The sequence below is a fragment of the Mirounga angustirostris genome, unplaced genomic scaffold, assembly GCF_029215605.1.
Source record: "Mirounga angustirostris isolate CCGP_5_RB_7025 unplaced genomic scaffold, mMirAng1.0.hap1 SCAF_1, whole genome shotgun sequence".
NCBI classification, from domain to species: Eukaryota; Metazoa; Chordata; class Mammalia; order Carnivora; family Phocidae; genus Mirounga; species Mirounga angustirostris.
Window position 1 is genome coordinate 150,071,123 of NW_026991709.1, and position 24,746 is coordinate 150,095,868.

Genomic DNA, 24,746 nt, shown 5'->3' on the forward strand with positions numbered 1-24,746 from the left:
AACCTAACTAAAGAGGACCCCAAATTGAGGCCCGAGAAATTGTTACTGCTATAGAAACAAAGGGCTCGAGGATGAAAGGAAAGCCACCTGCTGCCATTTCATCTTTGATACTTCAAATCTGGGTGAAGCCCAGTTTTGAAATGTACTATTCTAAGAGTGTACAGACTCAGAATGTTCCCCTGTGCGTCACATCTTCGGAATGTTAGGGGAAGTGATGCCGGACAAATGGGGCACACAGTAATGTAAAATGTGTCCACTTGTTTGGAAACCAAAGGCTGTTGAGAGAAAGACAGGTTGGTCCTGGATTGTTTCTTTCAAGTGTGCTTACAATATGGACAGGAAGATCACCTTGGAGTACTAAATGAAAGTGACTAATTACACATAACCCAAATGTTCAACAGGAGAAAAAGGGATTAAACAATGATGTATCCACTGGGCAAAATACGGAGCAATTAGAAATAGTTTCAAAGAAATTTTAGTGGCCCCAAATGTAAATAGACATATAAATGTAGGTTACACACACACACACACACACACACAATGGCCTGTCCTTCCATACATCCATTCACACATTAGAAAAATAGTCATGATTAAAGGCACCAATCAATCAATCAATCAATCAATCAAAATAAAGGTACCAAAGTAGTAATGGTAATGTTTTCTTTCTTTTTTTTTTTAAGACTTTATTTATTCATTAGAGAGAGAGAGCATGGGAACATGAGGGACAGCAGCAGGGGCAGAGGGAGAAGCAGACTCCCCACTGAGCAGGAAGACCGACTGGGGGCTCGATCCCAGGACCCCGGGATCATGACCTGAGCCAAAGGCAGACGCTTAACCAACTGAGCCACCCAGGTGCCCCATGGTGGTGTTTTCTTGGTGGGCGATTCTGGAAGACTATTTTCTCTTTTTAAAATGTACTCTCCAAATTGTCTACAATGAACCTAAATTTCTTCCAGAATCAGAAAGAAAATAAAATGAAAAGGTCTTTCCTGTTTAAAGGAACTTCAGTCCCAACACATTATTTTGTCCTTCAGCCTTGGATCCCTGCTTGCTGTGGAGGGTAAGCAAGCTACAAGGAAGCCATCGCCATCCTCTGGGCCCTACAGCAAGAGAAAGGCATGAGCACCCTTCTAGCATCTGTGCCCTCCTTACTCCACAGGCAGTTTTTGCGGCCAGTGAATTTTTGTAAGAAGATAAGGAAACACACATCAGAAAATCATAAATGATATTCTAGTCCTTTAATTTAGAAATGCCTAATTCAAAAATGTTCAAGTTGCTATAGATTGAATGTTTGTGTCCCCCCAAAATTCATGTTAAAACCTATCCCCCAATGTGATGGTATTAGGAGGTGGGGCCTCTGGGAGGTGATCAGATTGATCAGATCATCAAGGTGGAGCCCTCATGAATGGGATAAATGCCCTCATAAAAGAGGCCAGAGAAAAAAAGCTCCTGCTTTCCTGCTACATGAGGTCAGAGCAAAAAGGCGTCTACGAACTAGGAAGCGGGCCCTCACCAGACACCAGATCTGCCGGTGCCATGATCTTGGACTTCTCAGACTATGGACCTGTGAGAAATAAATATTCAATGTTTATAAGCCACCCAGTTTGTGGTATTTTTGTTATAGCAGCGTAAACAGACTAAGACACAAGTCAACAAAAAGGTAGTTGTCTACCAAGAGTCACATGCAGCTGACCTGAACAAAGTGACTATAAAATTAATTCCGGTAGCTACAAGTGAAATTTTTACCAAAAACTTGCTAATGTAACATCTTACTAGCATCTAACACCTTTAAAAGTGAAATGCTCGTTTCTTGGCAGTAAATTTATCCCATCATCCTTTGTGTGCGCTGCAGTCATGATGTCTTGGAGAACGCCTTGGGTTCAGAGCCCCAGCGTCCAGAATCTAAGTGCTGGGATCACAGCTCTCTATCTGTGGCAAAGTACTCAGCGGTCTGTATTCTATGATGTAAGCATGTCCTGTAGTATTTTTTGGAAAACTCTAGTCATTTCCCAGGCATCGATCAGGGACAGTTATAGGGGGCTCTTCAAGAAAAGGTCCCAGGTGGGTCTGAGACCCTGACACTGAGTCCACTGTAAGACTTGATCCTTCTTGCTGAAACAAGTCATTGAGAAAATGTCACCATCATTCTTAATCAAGGCGACCTGAATTTGCTGTACTTTTTTCTGAAAGAGAGGCTGTAAGCCTGCACTGAGGAAAAAGAAGCAACCCCTGATATTAACTGATTAGCACCCTTCCCCCAACTCGATGTTTTAAGATCCAGCTTATTCACTTTCTCAGGGGTTGGCAAACCACAGCCTGTGAGCCAAATCCAGCCTGCCACCTGCTTTTATAAATGAAGTTTTATTGGAACATAGCTATGATCATTAATTTATGTATTACCTATGATTGTATTTGTACTCCAGTGATGGGGGTGAGGCGGTGGATTATAGCCGAGACTGTATGGCCTATAAAGCAGATAATATTTACTATCTGACCCTGATCCTTTCTAGAAAAAGTGTGCTGACTCCCGACCCACTTTTTGATATGCTTGTCTCCATAAGTGAGTTAGTAGGAAGTTGTATATAAATTTTACTAGGAGTCCACAATTTCTACCTTAGGAAAAGATATATTAAAAAGGTAAGAAGCTGGGGCGCCTGGGTGGCTCAGTCAGTTAAGCATCTGCCTTCAGCTCAGGTCGTGATTCCAGTGTCCTGGGATGGAGTCCCACATCGGGCTCCCTGCTCAATGAGGAGTCTGCTTCTCCCACCTCCTCTGCCTGTCTGTCTACTTGTGATCTCTCTCTCTGTCAAATATATAAATAAAATCTTAAAAAAAAAAAGTAAGAGATGGTCATGTCTGTTGTCAGAAACCCTTTGGTGGCACAAAATTTTGCCCCTTAAGTGAATTCTGATTTAAAAAAAAGGGGGGGGGGCGGCGGCTAAGAAGACCCTCTTCCCTTGCTGAAACAGTAGTCCTCAAAGGAATCAGCTGTGGGTTATATAGGAAGACCCACTGGTCATTATCCCTCTGAGCTCGCCATTTTTGATCACACTTAAGATACACCAGCAATGCGAAGGTCCACACTGTCTGGATAATCGAGATGCCACCTTGAGGCAGAGGTTAGGCAATACCTACATGCTGCATACTGCGTTCGCTAGAATATAAAGGGTATGTGAAGCCCTCTTGAACAGTTCCCATCTCTTGCTGTCCAAGAGATGCTCTCTCTCATTAAGTTTAAAAAGAATCAAAGTATGGTCTACTCCAGAGAGAGGAGGCATCCCCAAGTTGGCAGACTCCTAAAACACACACCATTAAGTATTTTTTGTTTCCATACTTCTAACTTGGTCATGCTAATTTTGAACATAAAAAATCTTTCCAAATGGTTAGCATTTAGCTATCTTGACAAACAGTTCCTCAAAATATTCACCCAGATAGAACATCATTTCTTAACTATTTTGAAATAGATTTCAACATAATAAAAAAGCACAATAAGCAAATTTTATATAGTAAATAAACTTTATTTATCTGTTCTTCCAAGATGACATTGCCAACAGTCACAGATCTGCATACAATACAGTATGCATACAATACAATATTGACTATTTACAATTTACAGTAGTATTTTTTCCTCTGAAAAATATAAGTACAAAAGCTAAGTAAACAATGAGGTACTGCTGTTTGGATTTATCATATGTATAGCTTAAAGAACTAGTCTTTAGCAAATTTTCAACAAATCAATCTGGATAAAATACTCAATTTAAATGCTCTAATTTATCAGAAAAAATCTACTAAGTTTCACCTCAAAATGTATTGCACAAGTCTTTAAAAGAAATCACCCTAAAAATAAATAGGAAAGGCAAGCAGTTCTTCAAAAAGAGGGACAAAAAGAATGGAAGAAAGGAACATTAAATGAGCCCGTAAGTCAGGTTGAGTTATTCAAAATATCTTTTAAAACAACATAAAACTCCTCCCAACAAAAAAGGAAAAAACTATCACCATTTCTCCATTGATATAATTGATCTGAAAGGCAGTCTGCAATATATCTGCGGGCCAATGTCAGGTTTCTCCTGGTGTTTGGCTCCATATCGGGCCCTGAATAACAGCTTGCTTCTCAAAGAGGCAAACCCAGACAGGGCTCCACGCCTGCCCAACACCACCACCCCGTTTCTTCAAGATGACGATCGGAGCCATGACTGGAAAAGAAGAAGGGAAAAGGGGTAAAGAAAAAAAATTTTAAGCCAACTTTTTGCGAGATTTGTTTTTTCAAGTTAAAATAAAACTATATTCTATGGTCTAGGGATTAAAGTAGAAATATTCTCTAAATTAAATCCTAAAAAAAATCTTCTAAAAATTCTTGGAATGATCTGACCTATAGATCCTACAGGTCAGCAATCCTGAAAGACAGGACGTTTCAGTGACATCTGGAACTGCCACCTTTCACATGTCCTGAACGCTACTGATCATAGCTGGAGAAGCCAGGAGTACGTGTGCTGACTTGGCAGAACCTCACAAGGATGCAGTTATTTAAAGGGGACAGAGAGTTCTTCCCTTTTCTCTAATGTGTTGATTTTTCTACATATTGCAATTCTCCTAGGATGATATGCATGGCAGCAAAGGACAAACAGCATTTTGGTGTAAAAAAGCTATGCCTCATCGGAAATTAACAAACTCAATTTTAAAAACGCCTAAAATGCTAAAAGAAATGATGTTAATGAATGATTCCTAATAAGGTTTCTCTGATTAAAATGCTAAAAGCCAGTAGCTAGATTAAGTTAAAATGCCACAAAAATAAATTACCAAATAAAATTGAGATAAACTTTTTATACATATTTAGTGGAAAGACAAAGTTTTAAAGTCTTCACAATTTGTAAGTGAAAAATATAATCCACTGATACTCGTGATGTATTCCCAATAGTGTATTATTTATAAAACTTGCTCAACAATCAGGTTGGTCCTAGAAACCTAAAGAAGATGAGAAAAATATCTGCTGTCATATTTAAATTCCTATGTCAGTTATTATTTTGAAGCCTTAGCTTGTACTGTTGCGAGAAAAGAAATTCACATATGATTTAATAATGCTGCACAATGTCAATGTTATGAAAAACCAAAAAAAAAAAAAAAAAGGCTGGGAGAACTTTTCTAGTTTAAAAGAAACTAGAAAAACATGACAATGACATGCGATGTGCAATCTCTGAGTGGATCCTGGAATTTAAAAAATTATGAAAGACATTATTTGAAAAACTGGAAAAATGTGAATATTTACAATATACTAGGTAACAGTATGTTAATATTAAATCTCCTGAGAGTGATAATTGTATTGTTGAGTTTGTAGGAAAATGCCCTAAAGACATTTGCTAAAGTATTTATTTTGCAAGTTTGCAAGTAAGTGTCAAATGCTTGTAAGCACAAGTGTTTGCAAGCAATGGTCAAGTGCTAGGGAGGGGAAGATATATATGGAGAAAGAGCAAGAGTGAGACAGCAAGTGAGAAAATTTTGCAAAAGGTTAAGAATTGGTGAATATCGGTGAAGGGTATATAGGTGTTCACTGCACTATTTTTACAAATCTTATGTTTGAAATTCTTCAAAATAAAAGCTGAAGAGACAATCGATAAAATGCTACATAGTACACACTTCCAGTGATAAATGATAGTATTTAAATGATACAAAGACAAGCATTATGGAGTATTCATAATACCATGAGAAAAGGAAAATGTTAAGGGATTTACAAGACTAAAGATAGTTGTAGATAATCACTAAGGCAGGTTAACTGATGTACACTAAAATCAAAATTAGACTCAAATATAGGCATAAATGATTTTTAAAGCTAAAAGATTAAAAAAGAAAAGCTATATATTTGGCATTTTAAACCTTGATACCATTAGCTGAATACTAGCTGAATTAAGAATCACAGAGAATCTTTATCTTAATTCGATTAAGCTCTATTAATTGCAATCTAGCTTATTTGTCAATTGTAAAAATTACAGCGAAGTCAGAGGTAAAGATGTACCGTGAATGTTAGGTGGTGCCAAGTCAAGCCACTAGCATGACTAATACACGGAGCTGATGGCAGGGTGTTTAAATGGTGAAGACAGTTAACTGTGTCCAAACAGTTTAGATGCCTTCACTTCCTAATACCAATATGCTAACGACAAACAGCCGCATTCAATCGTAGCAGGCTGCCTAAGGGTCTCCTCGGGACAGATGTTCCTTGTTATACCATATGAGCCCAGGAAGTAATAAAATTACATTTGTTTTTAAAATCAACTTTACTAGTTTTCATTATTTCAGACTGGCCTTGATAAGTGGGCCTTACAATATTTTAAATTCTGGTTTCATGAAATATATCGTTTCACCTCTATCTAGAAAATGAATTTTCATTTCTCTCTCACAATCTTTATTAATTGCCAAGACTAATCTTGGGAAATAAAAACAAAAAAGATGATAAAATACATAAATTTTTTTGAATTAATACAATTTTAAAGAGCAATTTTTAAACTTTCAATTATTATTTAAAGAAGCAAAATTTCCTAAGATTATGTAACTCTTACTGGTGGTGGTGATTATTAATCTATATATTATTAATCTATAAAACAGAATTAACAGAAAATACCTATATTAACCCACAGCATAATCATATATTCATTAAACAAAAGAGCAAAAGAATGCCAGCGAAATGGTTAGTATCATGCAATACATTTGATTTTTGCACAAAAGACACAAGACATTATTCTTCACTCACCACATGCTAACTAAGCACAGACTGATGGTTTACTCAGAAGATACCACTGCGAGGTGAAGTATACTACAAGCCAGGAAGAAAAAAAGCTTATTGGGTTAGTTTTAAGACTTAATATAACACAGAGATTATATGTGTATACGAATTTCAAAGGATTAAACAGAATGTACTTAACATTTTCTCAAATCTCCCCAAATCAAGGGAGCATAGGCAAAGTATAAGGAATCTGTAACACCTCCCTCCCATCCTAACTATAGTATTATGTAGCTTTCATTTGCAACTTTAAAAATTTGAACAACATAATTAAAGATACTTCACACTTTGAGTAAATATTTATATAGAAGATTAACTGGGTATGATTATTTGCTTTATAAAAAGATTTATTTCATAGTTCCATTAAAGTACACATTAAACTTTGATTTATATAATCTCAATTTACCATCAAAAATTTGGGGAAAAATTTGGGGGAAAATGTTGATGGATGTGAATACAGTAGGTCTATATGTTGAACTGTCATTCCTAATATACATCAGTTTTATCACTGAATAACCCTCCTGTAATTCAACAGTATATTTTCAGGAATGATGACCCAAACCAAAATTTCCAGTCAAGGGGACCCAATCTCAAACATACTTTTTACTGTAACAACCTCCTTAAATAAATTCTTTGTCCTATCTAAAATGGCCATAATCTTATTCTGGTTTGCTTCGAAATAGCATCAGTAAAAAGGGTTATTTATAAAATCTGAGTTTGTTCTTAGTGTAACCATCAGAAGAATCATTTTACTTTTCTATTATATTTAATTGTGCAGTTAGTAAGAAGCAGCAAAATCAAGACAAACTAGAAAATAATATTTGCAACACACACAACATAATAAGGCCAGTATCCTATTGAAAAACTTGCAGAAGTAGGCAAAATATATATAAATGGCTGCTCCCTGTGTCTATGCTTGTAAGCATTGAAAAACTGGAAACGGCTTACGTGTCTATCAATGGGAAATTGGTGAACTAAATTGTAGGACATCCATATAATCATACAATCACCCAGTAAAAAGAATAAGGTACATCAATTTGTAATGAGGTGGAATAAAATAAAAATAAACATGTTAAGTGAAAAAAGCAAGCTGTTGCATTCTGCCACTTTTATAAAATACTTAAGTGATTAAAAACATAATTATAAATATATATTTATAAATCTTATTAGAAAGCCTGGGGATATTCAACAAACTATTAACAGAGATGACCATGGCATGGTAGAAAGTGTTGGGAAGCTGAAAACATGAAGGTCTCCCTCTCTACGTAATATGATTCTGAATTGTTTGCAATGTTTTCTTTTGCAATGACCACGTATTATACAATTCTAACAAAATCAAGAGTCAAAACCACTTTTGAGACAACAAATAAGTACTTTATCTGTACAGTATTTTTCACTCTGCATCAGTATCTATTTCTTTTTTTTTTTTTTAAGACTTTATCTATTTTTTGACAGAGAGAGAGACAGCGAGAGAGGGAACACAAGCAGGGGGAGTGGGAGAGGGAGAAGCAGGCTTCCCACAGAGCAGGGAGCCCGATGCGGGGCTCGATCTCAGGACCCTGGGATCACGACCTGAGCCGAAGGCAAACACCCAACGACTGAACCACCCAGGCGCCCCTGCATCTGTTTCTTGATCCACCTTCCATGCATCTACTGAGCCCACACAAAAGCAAAGGTAAGCTTCTTTTGGGATGGAAAACTTCTGTATCTAACAATGCTTGAAAAGTTCAGATGAATTATTAACTCAGAGGAGATTCTTAAAATTCCAACCAAATGGAAAAAGTGAGAAACATTAACTTAAGTACAAGACTGGTCAGGGCAAGGACTGATCAAGAACTTGACGCAACACAAAGGATCAGTGTGAAAGAAAACCAAAAAAAACTCAAAAGAAAATCAATTTTTAAAAATGACAAGAGTGAGGGCGCCTGGGTGGCTCAGTCGTTAAGCGTCTGCCTTCGGCTCAGGTCATGATCCCGGGGTCCTGGGATCGAGTCCCGCATCGGGCTCCCTGCTCCTTGGGAGCCTGCTTCTCCCTCTGCCTCTCTCTCTCTCTGTCTCTCATGAATAAATAAATAAAATCTTTAAAAAAAAAAAATAAATAAATAAATAAATAAATAAATAAAAATGACAAGAGTGGATGGGGAATGAAAATAAGCCAAATGTTCTTCAATAGAAGAGAAAAAAATTTTCCTTCAATGGAGTCCTCAAGAAAATAGCCATCTAGGTGAAACATGTCAGTTTGCTAGTACCCTAAAAACAAAAATGCATTTCTAAGAACACTTTAAAAGAGATGTCTACATAACAAAAGAACCTCTCAATTCCAAGAGATGAGTTAGCACCTGATTAAAATAAACTTTCTTAATAAAATTATCCTAAATAATAACACTCTCCTTAAAAAAAAAAAAAAGCTGATGGTGTACTCGTAGGGCAGTTTTATTCAGCAAAAAAATAGACAAGTCAAAGACTTTTGCACTCACTCTTGCTCCTACCCTGTTACTCAAAGTATCTAGTGTACTCTGGCCGTCTAAGTTGCCTAAACCATCATAAAATGAAGTATCAGGTACAGTAAGCTGAAAAGCTGAGAGAAAGAAAAAGGCTGTTCCCACCAAAAACAGCACGTGCATTTGGTGTGAGTTTTCTTCTGAACTTCTGTTATACATAAGGCAATTTTTTCCCACTTGAAACAAATCTAAAACTTGAAAATCTACAAATAATTCAGTGCTGCCTATGGCTGGCACTCCAAGGCACTGGCATGGACACGGGGACATTTTCTGAGCTGCTATCATTCCTGCAAAATGACCTGACTGTCCTCCTGACATCTGTAATGACTGATCTTACACACATCAATATTAACTGACCATACTAAGTCTCCTTTGCTAGGAAAGACATTCTACACACACGTATTGCTGCGTGGCGGCTAAGTGATCATCACCGCCCCCTCTACCATTATCTCAAAAACCCAATGCAAGCACTATACTCTGGTCTTCTGACAACCCTAATAAGGAGATGTTTGTTTTGTGAAGAAACAGAGGCTCTGAGACTTGTCAGTGAAGGACTAGGATTCCTTCTCTACACATCACAGCCCTCAAATAAGCCAGCATTTAATTATGCTGTACAATTTAATCTTGACTGGTAACAATTTCTCATCTATGAAATATAATCTTGAAATTAGGTTAAACTCTGACACCACTTACTAAGTAATAACCGTTGTTTTCTATAATGGGGTTTTCAAATACAGAGTATTAAAACTCACTGAGGGGAGGGGAGGTAAAGCAAAAAGAGATATATTGAGAAATGCCTTACCAGCAGTCACAGAAATTCTTTGATCAAGGCCAAAAAGCAAATACACAATCATCAGGGTCATGAAGTAAAGTTTTAGACTGCATTCCTCCTACAACACCCACTAAATAATGCAAATGCTGGCGTGGCTACACATTGTCAGCACAAAGCGCGGTCCACACTCTCTCGAGCATCCCCGAAATTAATGGATGGGAAGGCAGCTCTGTAATGTGCTTGGGTTTGTTTTGGTTTACTTTTACCAGCTTTTTAGCGTCCAAAGTTATACTAACAAAGCACTCAAGGTGCTGATTTTAAATACAAAGGAAATTGTGCTGCATATTTATAACAAATTACAGAGAAGATCCATCTGGAACACACATTTAAAGCTAATGTGAAAAATAAATAAATAAATAAAGCTAATGTCACTAAACAGTTTTTAAGTGCTCATTTAATAAACTCCTAAAAAAGCCCGTAATCTATACAGTTATATATCAAATGTAAAAACAACCATGAATCATTCTCAAGTACCAAGAATCTCAAACTAACAAAAGGTGACTCCAACTGATTTATAAGCCATCTTTGAGCCTCACTTCATGCTCATTATACATTATTTCATATTTCCTAAGCATCTATTTTTATTATTTGATTTATATTACTAGAAATACCTTTTATTTGTGCACAGTGAATGGGTGCTACCTCTTCCCCCTAAAATTAAAGGCTCCCACAAGGTCAACAACCATTATCTTCCATATCTTCAATTTTCCTATACCCGCCACAACAAACAGAAGAGTAGGTGATTGCTGATTGAATTCATTCATTAAGCAAAAGCTAATGATGGATAAGACTCTGCTTGAAGTAGTAGTGGAAAGAGTGGGACTTTCTTCCTGGGCAGGTCAGCCTCTGGGACAAGGGAGAATTATTTCAAGAAGGAACGAACAGTCACCATTTCATCCCTATCTAGAATGAATACCACTTTATTCAGGAATAAAGAGTGTAATGTTTTTCAAAGATTTCTTTTTAGTTAAAAAAAATTTCCATCTGCTTTAAAAGGTTTTTCTTTACATGGTTCACTATTTACACTATCAACTCACCATTTCCTTCAAGACAAACAAATCTAAGACTGCATGTGTGCATGGGGTAAAGGGGAATATTTCCCACCATATTGCCAAAGCTATGATAAAATGTAGCCCAAGAGTAAGAGGAGAGTTTGCCATACCCCAACATCAAGATGATAAAGAGGCCATGGGAGAATGAACAAAGGTATATTAGATCATTTAAAAATATTTTCTTAAACTGGGCCATAATGACAGAATCATGTCGACAGGTTCCAATTACACTGGAGAGTTTTATTTTCACAAAGACACAGCTGTATTATTCAGTGAGGAGGAAAACTACACAGAGTAACTACATGGTTTTAGAATTAAAGTTTGCTATAATTTAAAACAACATTCTATTGACCAAGGGCGTACATTATAGTGATATACTTCTTATAAAAAATATTTATAACCAGAAATATCACCAATAATAACTACAGAAATAACAATGTTTTTCAGGCCATTAGATACAGGGAGGCATGCTTTCCAAAAAACACTTAAATGCTAACCAAAATAACTGCAACTGTCTCAGAAAATATACAATAGGTAAGTGATATAATGTGCAATGGAGTACTGGGACAAAGGTCAGGGATGCTGGGATGACTTTAGAGAAAGCAAGGAAGAGGAGGTCAGGATGTGCCTGATACACTGGGATTCCTTCACAACTGGCCCTGCGCAATGCATGAGAAGAGAGAAGCATCATGCCTGGCTGGCTCAGTTGGTAGGGATGCAACTTCTTTTCTTTATTATAAGTATGCTCCACACCCAACATGGGACTTGAACTCATGACTTGAGATCAAGAGTTGCATGCTCTACCAACTGAGCCAGCCAGGAGCTCCAGGGTGCAACTCTTGATCTCAGGGCTATGAGTTCAAGCCCCACATTGTGCATGGAGCCTAACTTAAAAAGAAAAGAAATAAAATGGGCAAATTAAAAAAAGAAAGAAAGAAATGGCTGACAGGTGCAGGGTGTCTGGCCTAGAGAGGAAAAGTGCTCCACTCAGGCTATCCACAAATTTTTGGTTGAGTTCCATGGGTTAGAACCAGAACAAATTGGTAACCACTACAGGAAGGAAGATTGGGGCTCAAGATAAGCAAGAGCTGTTGTAAGAGACACACTCTGTCGAGATCAGATGGGATGCTTCGGGAGGTTTATTGACTTAGTCCTTCTTACTGGAGATACTCAGACATAGGCTAACCCATCATAAAGGAGACCTTTGCTTGCTTTAGTGAGAAGAGAATAGTGATGCTGGGATCATGAAGCAAGTAAAGAAACGGGGGAGGATGTGAACGGTGCTGCAGGCTACCAGCAAGACAAGAAAAGGAAGCAGAAAGAGAAAGCTGGGGCAGGACCCGAGACACGTCACATATTTCACACTCTGCTTAGAATGGATCTTCTTACTGAATTACTGGCCCAGGGCAAAAAGAAGTTAGGCTTGGGAATAATTTTGCATAATTTATGAAGTGTTTCATTGTTTCATTTCAATTACAGCTAACTTCACACAAAGGTTTCTAATAATTCAATTATCTACATTTCCCTTGCTGGGTATGTCAAAAACTAAAAAATGCTTAAATTTTTCACTCAGAATTATTATATTTGAAAATAACTAAAGTAGGAAAGAGAGATGTAATCTATAGAACACCAAACATCATGGTGTAAACTGGTTTTAAAAATTATTACTGGAGATACCAGAACAAATGCCTTTTCTGTACTTCCCATAAATAGCCCAAGTTCTGGAAATCCCACATACAGCATATATGGGTGTCAACCTCATATATGCTATTGAAGAAGACTGCTCTTTCCTTGAGGGCACCATTTCATATTTGCCATTGGTTAAACTTTCTTAATGTAGATTCACTCTCATTTTTTAGGCTACGGTATAATAAAAACTAAACATTTAAAATGTCTTCTATCAACTCAAAGTCTTTGTAAATGAAACAGGATATAAAAAGATGGGATAAAGTCGTCTTCTATCTGTAGCCTACTTTTAAAGCTTACCATTAGCCGAGCATCTTCTCTTTCCAAAATTTTCTGAGTCTGATCATCAGGGAACTTCAGTACAGTGGTTATAACCTTTGCCATGGTCTACAAGAAAAACAACAAGAGATGAGCACTAATAGAAGGTGAAGCAGATGAAGTCTCACCCCATTCTGACATGTTCTGCTGGTGGGATTCTTTAGTGCTCTCAATGGAAGCCACGACCAAAGAAGTATGATGTGAAGGTATTAGTCAAGGAAATAACAGCCAACACTAGAATTTCAATTTAAAAGGACTCCTCACAATGTCTGGGTTGATATCATTTCAAGAAGATGCAATTACAATAGCATGAAGCTATATAAAGTTCTAATGCTCTTGGCCCTTTGTCTTAATTAAGATGAAACTTTATTACTCATTCATTTTATTAGGTTTTTTATTTGTAGAAATCTATCTAGTAAGTGATGTATTGCCAAACATATGCTCTAAAGAATCAGAATTATACTCCCAAGTTCAGCTTTAACTAAATCACATCATATATCTCATTAACATGGGCTACTGCATGAACATGAACATGCTTAGTAGATATTTTTTACAACATGCAGCACATCAGCCTAATAGAAATACAAATTACATTTTAAATAAACACAAGATGTTTTGTTCGGTAGGAAACATGATGAATCAAAACATTACACATGGTGGCTTGCAAAACAAGATCATAAATTGTGCAGATCTAAATGAATATACCGTAAGTCAGACTGTCACCCAAAAGCTCGTGGAAAATTCTCCTCAAAGGTGGAAATTCCCTATTTTGTATCAAGATGAGATGTTTTGAGGGAGACAGAGAGGAAAGAAGATACCTTATGAAATAAGATACACTTACGAAATAAGTAGGATAACAAGTTCAGTGCTTACATACAAATTCAGGTGCTAGTGCTCTCCCCTGAGGATTCCCACAGAGGATGGCAGGGTCACCTAGATAACTCACTCTAACATTCTTGGTTCACAGTTACACAGACTCTGTGTGTGTGTGTGTACGGGAGGGGGCCGGGGACTAAAGAAGGCCATAAGGAAAAGATGACATAATAGAGTTAACCAAAAATTTTACAAACTCACATCATATATAATGTATATGCAGAATTATCTCCAGGAAGGAAAGAAACTAATGTTTTTTAAAATTCCTATTATGTGCCAAGCCTAGGCAAGGCACTTTACATATTTCTAATACTTATTTCAACTAATACTGTTCTTCCACCACAAACCCCATACACAGCAAGATTTCAGCCCCCTTCCTTCCTTTCATCTTTACCTCTGCCATTTTGAGGATCAAAAAAATACCATTTAAGGGGCAGCTGGGTGGCTCAGTCATTAAGCGTCTGCCTTCGGCTCAGCTCATGATCCCAGGGTTCTGGGATGGAGCCCCATATCGGGCTCCCTGCTCCGCAGGAAGCCTGCTTCTCCCTCTCCCACCCCCCTTGCTTGTGTTCCCTCTCTCGTTGTGTCTCTCTCTTTCAAATAAATAAATAAAATCTTTAAAAAAAAAAAATACCATTTAAAACAATGCAGTTCTTGGAGAATTCCAAAGGCATTTTACAAAACCCTCATCTTTTTAAATTGTATTGCCTAGATAGAACAGAATCTTCCATGCTAAACCAGTCTAGAAACTAAGCATATGTGGCATGAAATGACAAGAGGAATATGAAGTAGAGACTATTTCAGTATTCTTTTCATTAACAGTCTGAAGCGATTTTTAATGGTTTTTGTATACTAAGAAGACTGTTTTGGGGAATTAATTTCAATAGCTGGTAAGATTCAAAGTACCCAAAAGTCCACTTATATTCACTCTGAAACCACATACATGCACACACAAACATGTCTGTCAAAAAAAACCCCCAAACTGTCGCTAGTTGTCTTCACATTTCTAGACAATGTTAACGAGAAACCCACCTCTAGATTCATCAGCGATCCTGAAATTGTAGCAGATTACCCAGTAAAGACTTAAAGCTCTTCCCTGGCTTGCCAAAAAACTTAAACGGAGAAGCCTAGGCTCTTTGCCATACCTTGGGAGAGAACTCAGTCTGTCTATTCTATATACAATATCCTCAGTCCCTGGGAAGTAAGGCAAAGTTCAAATGAGCCACCTGGTTTAGAGATGGCATCTCCTGCCAGGTTTTCTTGAGGGAGAAGCTTTAATAAAAATTAGGGTGAGAAACACTTTCTACTGAAAAGGAAAGCAGGCTGAATTTAGCATGGAGGATCAAAACCCAAGAAAAAGAAAGTGAAGGACAGAAGAAAGAAGGGACACTTACTTAGCTTCATACTATAAGAATATGTGTCCTACATGTGGTCCTCTTAAATAAATCATCTGCCTTATAAAATAAGGAACACTGTGTGCAAAAGCAGATGAAGAAACACAGGTGGGATGACATACATATCCTGCTGGACAAGATACAACTTCAGATGAGGATCAAATCCCAAAGGCCACAATATACTCTGGCTCACTCTAAAATCACAACCTGGTCTCCATTTCAAATTCTTTAATGTGTAGAAATGAAGCAAATCAGTAAAAGATATGTCTAAACCAGCTCTGATCTTGTCAATCTCTGCTCAAGGGCTAACTAACCCCCAGTCCCTACAGGTAAAACTCTGAAAACATTCCATGCCTTCCACACCCTGTGCAGCCCTAAAAGGAGTCACCGCCACCATAGATCCAGTGTTTCAGTTGGACCAGACTACTTGTCATTCCAAAACCCACACTCAATTTCCTGCCTTGGACCTCCTGTCTAGGCTTTCCCTCACATCTGAGTTCATCTATTCAAATCTAACCACCCCCACATACCCCCCCCACCCGGCTTTAAAGCCCAGCAGATACACCTGCTTCTTCACAATGTCCTCCTTGACCCTCCCACAAGTCAACAGGAGAACTCTGTGCCTCTCTTAATGACATTCTGTATCATGTTATGCTTAACTGCGAACAGGTCCACTTTCCTACTATATAGTAAACTCCTTAAAATTAGGGATGGTGTAAAAAAAAATTAGGGATAGTGTCAAATTTCATCTTTCTACCCATCGTGGTGATAAACAAAAGGCCGCATGTAGCAAGTGCGCAATAAATAAGCAGTAAATTAAGCTGAATATCTGCTACCGATTTTCTATATTTACCTGTAAAATGTGATGGCAGAATGACAGACTCATCATTAACCAGATGCATTGAATGCTGACGATAAAAGACCAGAGAGAGCACTCTGCCACATGGACTCCCAGTCAGGTATTAGACGGGGTGTCTTGTGTCCTGAGGACACCACTTTCAGCTGTTTCCTAAGTCACAGCCTAAAACAAGCTGCACAACCCTGGAAGCACAAGCTTGCACTTGGCAGCCTGGCACTGCCCCCGAACGCATCTATGCTTGGGCTGGCTCTTTCTTCAGGATTCAAACTCTGTAGAGATCTCAGCCTCCACAGTTCACAACCTCCAGAAGACACAGTTTGAGGCAGTCAGTCTCTTCATTCCACAGATCAAGAAAAGGTCAAATAATTTATTTAGCACACTGGATCACAGCTTTAGATTCAACAAATGAACCAAGAGAGCTACAGTTCTGAGAGGCCTTTTTTTTTTTTTAAAGATACACCCTTCTCCCTTCCCTTCAGTAACAAGGTAACATTAAATTATCTACCCCACCCCAGATACAGGCTACTATCCAATACAGACTTATTAAGAGATTGTTATATTTCATTAGCTTTATTTTTAAAAAGCAGAAAATTCGCTTTAGCTATTCTTTGAATTTAAAAAAAAATTCCTTTAAGGAAAAAAACTGAATTACTATGAATTAACATACCCTTCCTGTGTTACATGCTCAGGATCACACTAGATACTACTTTAATTTGAAATTATTTGATACAATGAGATTTCTATAGATATTAAGGATTCAAATGACTTAGAGCCCTATAACTCCTAGTGTTTAGCTGAATCTATAATCCATAAATTCACAATATTCTTTCAAGAGATTTTCTTATGCCCTTACTTTTTAGTCTTCAAATATATCTGCCAAATTAATCCCTGAACTGGCTTAGCACTCTTTGACTTAGTAACCCCCAAAGACCCATAAGTTAAAACACTGATTGCTTCTAAAAATGGAAAACTCATGATCCCATTCTCAGCCAACGTATATAGACAATGTAAAAGTTTATGAAGGTAAAAAGTTGAAGCAATGTCAGAAAAGAAATTGCTTTAAATGAAAAATTCTGAGGAAAGGCTAATGAATTTCCCTAAATATATTCAATTCAAGACACATTTATCAAAAGTCCAATATAAGGCTCTTTTAAGAACACTGCAGGGGATACAGACAAGAAAAAGACAATAGTATATACTCAAGAACCTTACAATAAATTTAACATTCCAGAAAACAAATTTAGCCAAGCACTATTACTTATATTATGTGGTGATTTTAATGGTCAATATTCCATTTGTATAGGAATGATTTTTCTCACAGTGACTAAAGTAAAATATTTCTAAATATCTCTAAGCAATTACTTAATTATGTAGTCTACTACTTAATTCTTAATATGACCATTTCCAATACTTCCACATTACCCTAAAGTTTCCATGAAAATGAAATCTATTCTCCTAACTTTAAGACTTGAGATCAAAAGTAAAAATAGCCACATATTTCACAAAGTATTAGTTAATGAAATGTCAATTTTTAGTACTCAGCATCATCCAACAGTATTTTTTAATATTTTATAACTATAACAAATATAAGCAAGATATGCCAATTCACTTTTGTAAACTAAGAACAATAACCCAATTGCCTATTATCTATTATTAGCATGCATGGTCTGCCAACAGTAAAGATACAGCATCAATATGTGTATTAAAGTATTAAAAGTGGGCACATTTCCTTTTAAATTAAGCCACATGCCAAATTATCAGAAATGATTTATACCTTAGTCTCACGACCCATCATATACTCAAAAAGCACTTTTCGCAAATACTCAAACTCGGTAGGTTCTCCAAAGAGCGAGACATCAGTATGGTACAAACTGCCACCTGTCAAATAAGAAAAAACAGATCACATTGTAAAGAAAAACCAGATAAGCTACTTATTACTTAGACACTAGACAAACTAAAGAACAATTCAAGGAATAAAGGGAGGCATCATTCTTGTATTAATTATATTGTACTGTATAGTATTGTACATACATACACAAATCATTCCAATTGGTATTTTTCCATTTTAAGAAAAAATAAGAATTATCATAGCAATTTTATTTCTCGCATCTTTTCCTCCTCCTCCTTTTGGCATAGCAATTTTATTTTATTTTATTTTTTTTTAAGATTTTATTTATTTATTTGAGAGAGAGAATGAGATAGAGAGAGAGAGCATGAGAGGGGGAAGGTCAGAGAGAAAAGCAGACTTCCCGCTGAGCAGGGAGCCCGATACGGGACTCGATCCCGGGACTCCAGGATCATGACCTGAGCCGAAGGCAGTCGCTTAAACAACTGAGCCACCCAGGCGCCCCAAGGCATGGCAATTTTAAAAGACTATACTTAGGGAATACAAAGATTCCTTAAAACTGGTATTTCTCTTCTCAATATTATGTGGTTGGCTTCAGATATTCCACAATGACTAAAATTAATAATCATTTGTATTTATTAAGAACTTAGTATATTGGAACAGAATTCTAGTTTTTCTAGTATTCCAAATCTAAAAGCACTTAAGTTTAAATCAAGTTTTCAAAACTCTTTGGATACACAGGACAAATAAAATAACTTGAAAATGCATGAAATATTAATGCCATTTTAGTGGTTTTCAAATATTTTGGTTCAACATCTTAAAGCCTGTCATAAAAAGTTACAGTCCATCTGTTAACCAAGCCCCATTTCAACCTAAAAGTAAACAATAAATACAGTTCAGGTATATGAAATCACACTGAATATTATGTGTAAAAATTTATACCTTGATAACCCTGGATTTTTAAAAAACTGAATATAGGAAATATCACTGTGCAGCAAGATAATACATCAAGGCTTCCAATACTGGACGATGAACAATATGTGAACCTCTAAATGCCAAAGTTGAAAGTGGCCTCTCATTGTAACTTTCCATTTCTTTTGGTTGAGAATTTAAACCACCATTTGTTCAGTAAAAAGAAACAAATGAAATCTCATGGAGTATTATTGACACATATGAGATTGGTAAAATCCTAAAAGCAAATAATGCCAAGAACTGGTGAGTATGCAGGACAATGGAAATGTGGTTACCTTGAGGTAAAGCTCATATAGGGAAAGCAGGATAAGTTCTTTTTACCCGATTTAGTTATTCCACATTTTTGAGGGTCTGTTTTAACACCAGTAGTCTGTTCCGGTGATGGATTTGTCTACGCCTGCTCTAACACTTCACTCTATTAATTATGATGACTTCATAGCCTGTCTTGTTGTTTAGCTGGGGAAGCCCTCCCACAGCACTGACTGTGAAGTGTGAACGGATACAACCACTATAGACAATAACTTGGCATTCCTTTTCAGAGCTTCATAAAGTGGAAGACGAGCATACTCTATGATGCAAAAATTCAATTCCTACCAAAACATCCTAGAGAAACGCTTCACATGTACACCAGAAGTCAACGTTCACAGTTACAGTGTTTATAAAAGCAAAACTGAGACAATTCAAAGGTCCACCAACAGGAGAATAAATAAAATATGGTATACGGATAGAAGGTATTATTACTAAACTCAGCATTCAAAATGGTTAAACTATAGCTTCTAGAATGAAATTCAAAATCACAATGCTAGGTGAAAAAAGGGCAGGAATATGCAGAATATATACAGTATATCATTTCTATACAGCCCAAAACATGTAGCACATTGAAGTCAATTGTCTTAGAGAACCGTACATATGCTGTAGCATGTTACCAGTGGGTTACCCTTGGGAGAGAACAGAGAGATAGGAGACTGAAGAGCAGCACAAGGAGCACTGGCAACGTTCTAGAGGGCGAATTCGTAAGTGCTAACCAGTCTTCGTACTTGGTATTTACTTTGCATGCATTTGTATGTTTGGAATATTTCATTTTTTAAAAGTGTACACCTTTAAAGTCCCAACTCACTCAAACCACACCTTTAGCTGCGCTCCCCTGCTAGAACCTCTAAACAAGCTCTCAAACCACACTTTGTAAATACACAGCAACCAGAACTCAATAATGTTAATGCACTACTTCCTCTTCAAAAGCCATTTATATATCACTTAAGTGTTTCATTCCTCTAGATTGAGGCAAAATGCAAGAGTTTACAATGTTGTACCCTTTTCAGAAAATAATTGATTTTATTATTATAAACACGTAGATTACTTATGTATAGCCATTTTCCTGGACAAGTAATTAATATTGTTTTTCAATACATATACCCCCTTTCTTGTCTTCTCCCTAACAGTAGCATATAAAAGAAATTTCTTCCTCTCCTCATAATTCTTACTTTCGGTTTTAAGCAATGAGAGTGGAAATTAGTTATTCAAATAAAAATGCTTGCCAGGTTGTCTACCCATTGCTTCTTGTGAGTCTTTCCAAATAACTTTATCTGAGTACTACGTAGCATTTTTAATACAATACTTTACCTAGGCCCAATTCCAAAATGTGCAACTGGAAAATCCATTTAACTACACTTGAAACAATCTTAATCTAACTAAGCGTATTACAGATAATTTTAGTTAAAAGCAGGCTTGGCTCAGATTCTCTTTAAAACTGTACATGCATTTTATTTAATTGGAAGATAAAAATAAAAAACTAATTTTACATTTACAATCACACCTAAGAATAAATGTAATAAAAAAGGTGCAAGAGAACTACTCAGGACAATAAGCATTAGTGACAGAAATTAAAGAAGACCTAAGTAAATCCTGAAAGATATCATGATTATGGGTTGCATACTCAATACCATAGAGGTGCCAATTCTCTTCAATCTTTCTATAAATTCAAAGCAATCCTAATCAAAATCCTCTCACGTCTGGGTGTGTGTTTTGAGTGTAACTTGATAATCTCATTCTAAAACTTAAATGGACATTCAAAGAGCTAAGGATAGCTAAGACACTCTTGAAAAACAGAGTGGGAGGGCTTCCCCAGCTAAACAACAAGACAGGCTATGAAGTCATCATAATTAATAGAGTGAAGTGTTAGAGCAGGCGTAGACAAATCCATCACCGGAACAGACTACTGGTGTTAAAACAGACCCTCAAAAATGTGGAATAACTAAATCGGGTAAAAAGAACTTATCCTGCTTTCCCTATATGAGCTTTACCTCAAGGTAACCACATAGATAATGTGGGAATGTTTCCATTTACAGAAGAATTCCAGTTAATATCTGCACAAGAAATGGGAGAATGTGAATATCACCATTACACAATAACTAGTGAAACAACAGATCCTGGAAAACAGCCCCCACTGGGTGCTAAAATCAAGGTGAAAGATAATGAGTCAAACTGATGACACCTGGAACTGTGTGAAAGCAGTTACAAAAAAGACATGTGTCTTTTGATGTGAAACAATATATAGTTTGGCTCCCTTTGGGAGGTACTATTGCCAATAACACAAATCTAAATCTGACCAAGCCCCTCATTCTAACTACTAGGGGATGGAGCACCAAGAGTTCAGAATGCCTTAGACTTATGCACAAGTAATTTGGTCTCTTTAACAAATAAATAACAAAAGGAGAGAGAATGGGAGAGGGAGAAAGACAAGGAATCTAGAGTTTTAAAAAGAGATTTAAGTGATTTCTCAATCAAAGTAGTATGGGTACTACTTGGCTACTGATTCAAATAAATCAACTGTCTCCCACCACCACTGCCAGAAAACATTTATGAAACTACAAGTGTCTGAATACTGACTAGTTATTTGATTAAGGAATTACTGTGAAATTTTTTTTTTAAAGATTTTATTTATTTATTTGAGACAGAGAGAATGAGAGAGACAGAGAGCACATGAGAGGGGGGAGGGTCAGAGGGAGAAGCAGGCTCCCTGCCGAGCAGGGAGCCCGATGCGGGACTCGATCCCGGGACTCCAGGATCATGACCTGAGCCGAAGGCAGTCGCTTAACCAACTGAGCCACCCAGGCACCCTACTGTGAAATTTTTAAGTGTGATATTAGTACCATGGTTATTTCAAAGGAATCCTCTGTATAGATACATACTGAAATATTTACATATGAAGTAAGATATAATATCTAACTTACTTTAAAATAATGCAATGGACTAAGAATAGAAAGGTTGGGGTACAGATGAACCAAGATTAGATATGTCTTGGGTGCCTGGGTGGCTCAGTCATTAAGCGTCTGCCTTCGGCTCAGGTCATGATCCCAGGGTCCTGGGATCGAGTCCCACATCAGGCTCCCTCCTCAAGGGGAAGCCTGCTTCTCCCTCTCCCACTCCCGCTGCTTGGGTTCCTGCTCTCGCTATCTCTGTCTCTGTCAAATAAATAAATAAAATCTTTAAAAAAAAAAAAAAAGATTAGATATGTCTTGATAATTCTGGAGGGTGGCTGGTGGCTGATGTGTACATGTATGTTCATTATATGCCATATTCATTATTTTTCTGTATGTCTAAAAAAAATTGCATAATAAAAAATTCAAAAGGAAGACAATAAAGAAAACACCAACTAGTACAATATCTTTACTATATATATAAATATTATACTATATAAATACTATATATATACCATATAGTATATGTATTATATTCTGAATATTAATCCTTGTTTTTATAATGTGTAAACAAGGATTAATATTCAGAATTTTTTAAAACTCCTACAGATCAATAAGAAAATGATAGATGATCTTAGAAAACAAAAAAGAAATGGAGAGGAACTTCACAAAAGAAATATACACAGCTAAAATGAATGAATAAAAAAATGAACAATCGGGGCGCCTGGGTGGCTCAGTCGGTTGAGAGTCCAACTCTTGGTTTCAGCTCAGGTCATGATCTCAGGTCCTGGGATTGATTCCCACATCGGGCTCCACGCTTGGCACAGAATTTGCTTGAGAGTCTCTTCTTCTCCCTCCCTCTCTGCCCCTCCCCCTGTCCATGCACACTCGCTCTCTCTCTCTCAAATAAATAAATAAATATTGCTTAGAAATACATACATAGGTGGTAAACAATAAAGAACAAGAGAATGGTTAACATAAAGTCAGAAAAAAAGTCAGTAGAGGGGAGGAATAAAGCTATTATTGCAGAGGCCTATAACTTTTTATTTCTTCCTGCCTGGTGGATGCTCATTCTACTCTACTCTTTAAAGAGATAGCATGGCGAAGAGATTAACATGCATATTCAACTAGACTGACCAGGCTGGTGAGAGAATTAAATGAGCTGATATGCAAAACAGTGCCCGGCACTTACTGTTATTCAGGTATCCCCTGCCTTTGGAAAATTCATGTTACACCACTTCGCTTTTACAAAAACCTACATTAGTATTTGTCTTTGCTAACGAAAAAAATCTAAAGAGGTTTTTTGGTTTTATGAAAAAGGTGAGAAGTGACAATAGTGTTCAGCATTCGTTTTGCAGCGAGCCATCACAGAGGCAGCGCGCACCCCCAGCAGAGTGGCTCCATCAAGCTCCTGCCCCCGGGAACTACACTCGGCTTCAAGCCACCATAGCTCTGAACTGTGTCTGTGAGCATCTGTGCTTTGTCTTGGTTTATTTTGTGCATCTGTTAGCAAGATGTGTCCTAAGGTATCAGAAAAGCCTAAGAGAGGATATTTTTTGGGTCTGGGAATGCTAAAAATTTTTTCCATATAAACTAACTGTAATTGCTTCTTTGTTTTACACCATTTCGGCTTATGAAAGGTATCAAAGGCATGCTCTATCTACTTTTGGATGGTAGAGGAGACTGGTATATGTGTTAGTTATTAAATACACTGTACATGTGTGTTCGTTTTACAATTCAAAACAGAAAAAAAAGGAAATTATAAAAATCTTAAGTTGAAACTAATGAAAAGAATCAATATTATTCTCTATGCACTGCTGAGCACCGAGTCAGCAGCTGAGCTGACAATTGCATGTGTTGACTTAGATATGGCAAACAATCCTTGTAGCAGCAATCTTCTCTGCAATGAGCCATGAGACACTTCCAAGCTGGTTTTCTCTTGTTTTTGAAGAGCATTTTGGAGAGAATCCAAAGCAAGTCCTTGTTTAATTTAATTAAAAATTATATAATATCTTGTGTTACTTCATTGCAATAAGTAAGAGCTTTCAAAAACACAAAGGGATGTAAAATGGTTTAGATTTATGCCCTAGTGCTTCCCTGAAAAAGCAAAAAGCTTTACAAGACATTTAGCAAAATAAAACTATTCTTAATGAAGTGAGGCAGCAAAACAGATAGGGAAATTGTTATGAGATTGAATTATTCAAAGGTCATGGTTATCTCAAGTGAACAACTATGTAAACACTCAAGTTCATCTTTAAAATCCTTTGTAAGTGGCATATACTATTTCAATCAAGAGAATGTTTCCAAATCACTCTCTCCTACCTTGAATATAAGAGTTTTTATGAAATTATTTTCTCCTTAAATCAGAGTTTAAAATTAGTAAATATAGCATTATGGTAATATTAAAAATCAGAATCAGAGGGGCGCCTGGGTAGCTCAGGGTCCTG

At 36.9% G+C, this 24,746-nt stretch overlaps 1 protein-coding gene across 15 annotated transcripts in view; it reads right to left on the reverse strand.

Moving 5' to 3' along the window:
• Window positions 1-3,497: 3,497 nt before the first annotated feature.
• The window catches only part of GOLGA4 (golgin A4), a 132,450-nt gene continuing 111,201 nt past the window's right edge, over window positions 3,498-24,746 (reverse strand). For 9 of the 15 annotated variants that reach the window (XM_064590221.1, XM_064590231.1, XM_064590228.1 and 6 more), the window contains 4 exons: window positions 18,059-18,162; window positions 13,141-13,227; window positions 6,740-6,802; window positions 3,498-4,193 (listed from right to left, as the gene is read on the reverse strand). In XM_064590221.1, the coding sequence (XP_064446291.1) occupies window positions 6,773-6,802; window positions 13,141-13,227; window positions 18,059-18,162 (221 nt within the window). In that variant the 3' untranslated portion in view covers window positions 3,498-4,193; window positions 6,740-6,772. The remainder of the gene's footprint in view (window positions 4,194-6,739; window positions 6,803-13,140; window positions 13,228-18,058; window positions 18,163-24,746) is intronic. The other 6 variants (XM_064590229.1, XM_064590230.1, XM_064590227.1 and 3 more) reach the window with 1 other exon arrangement.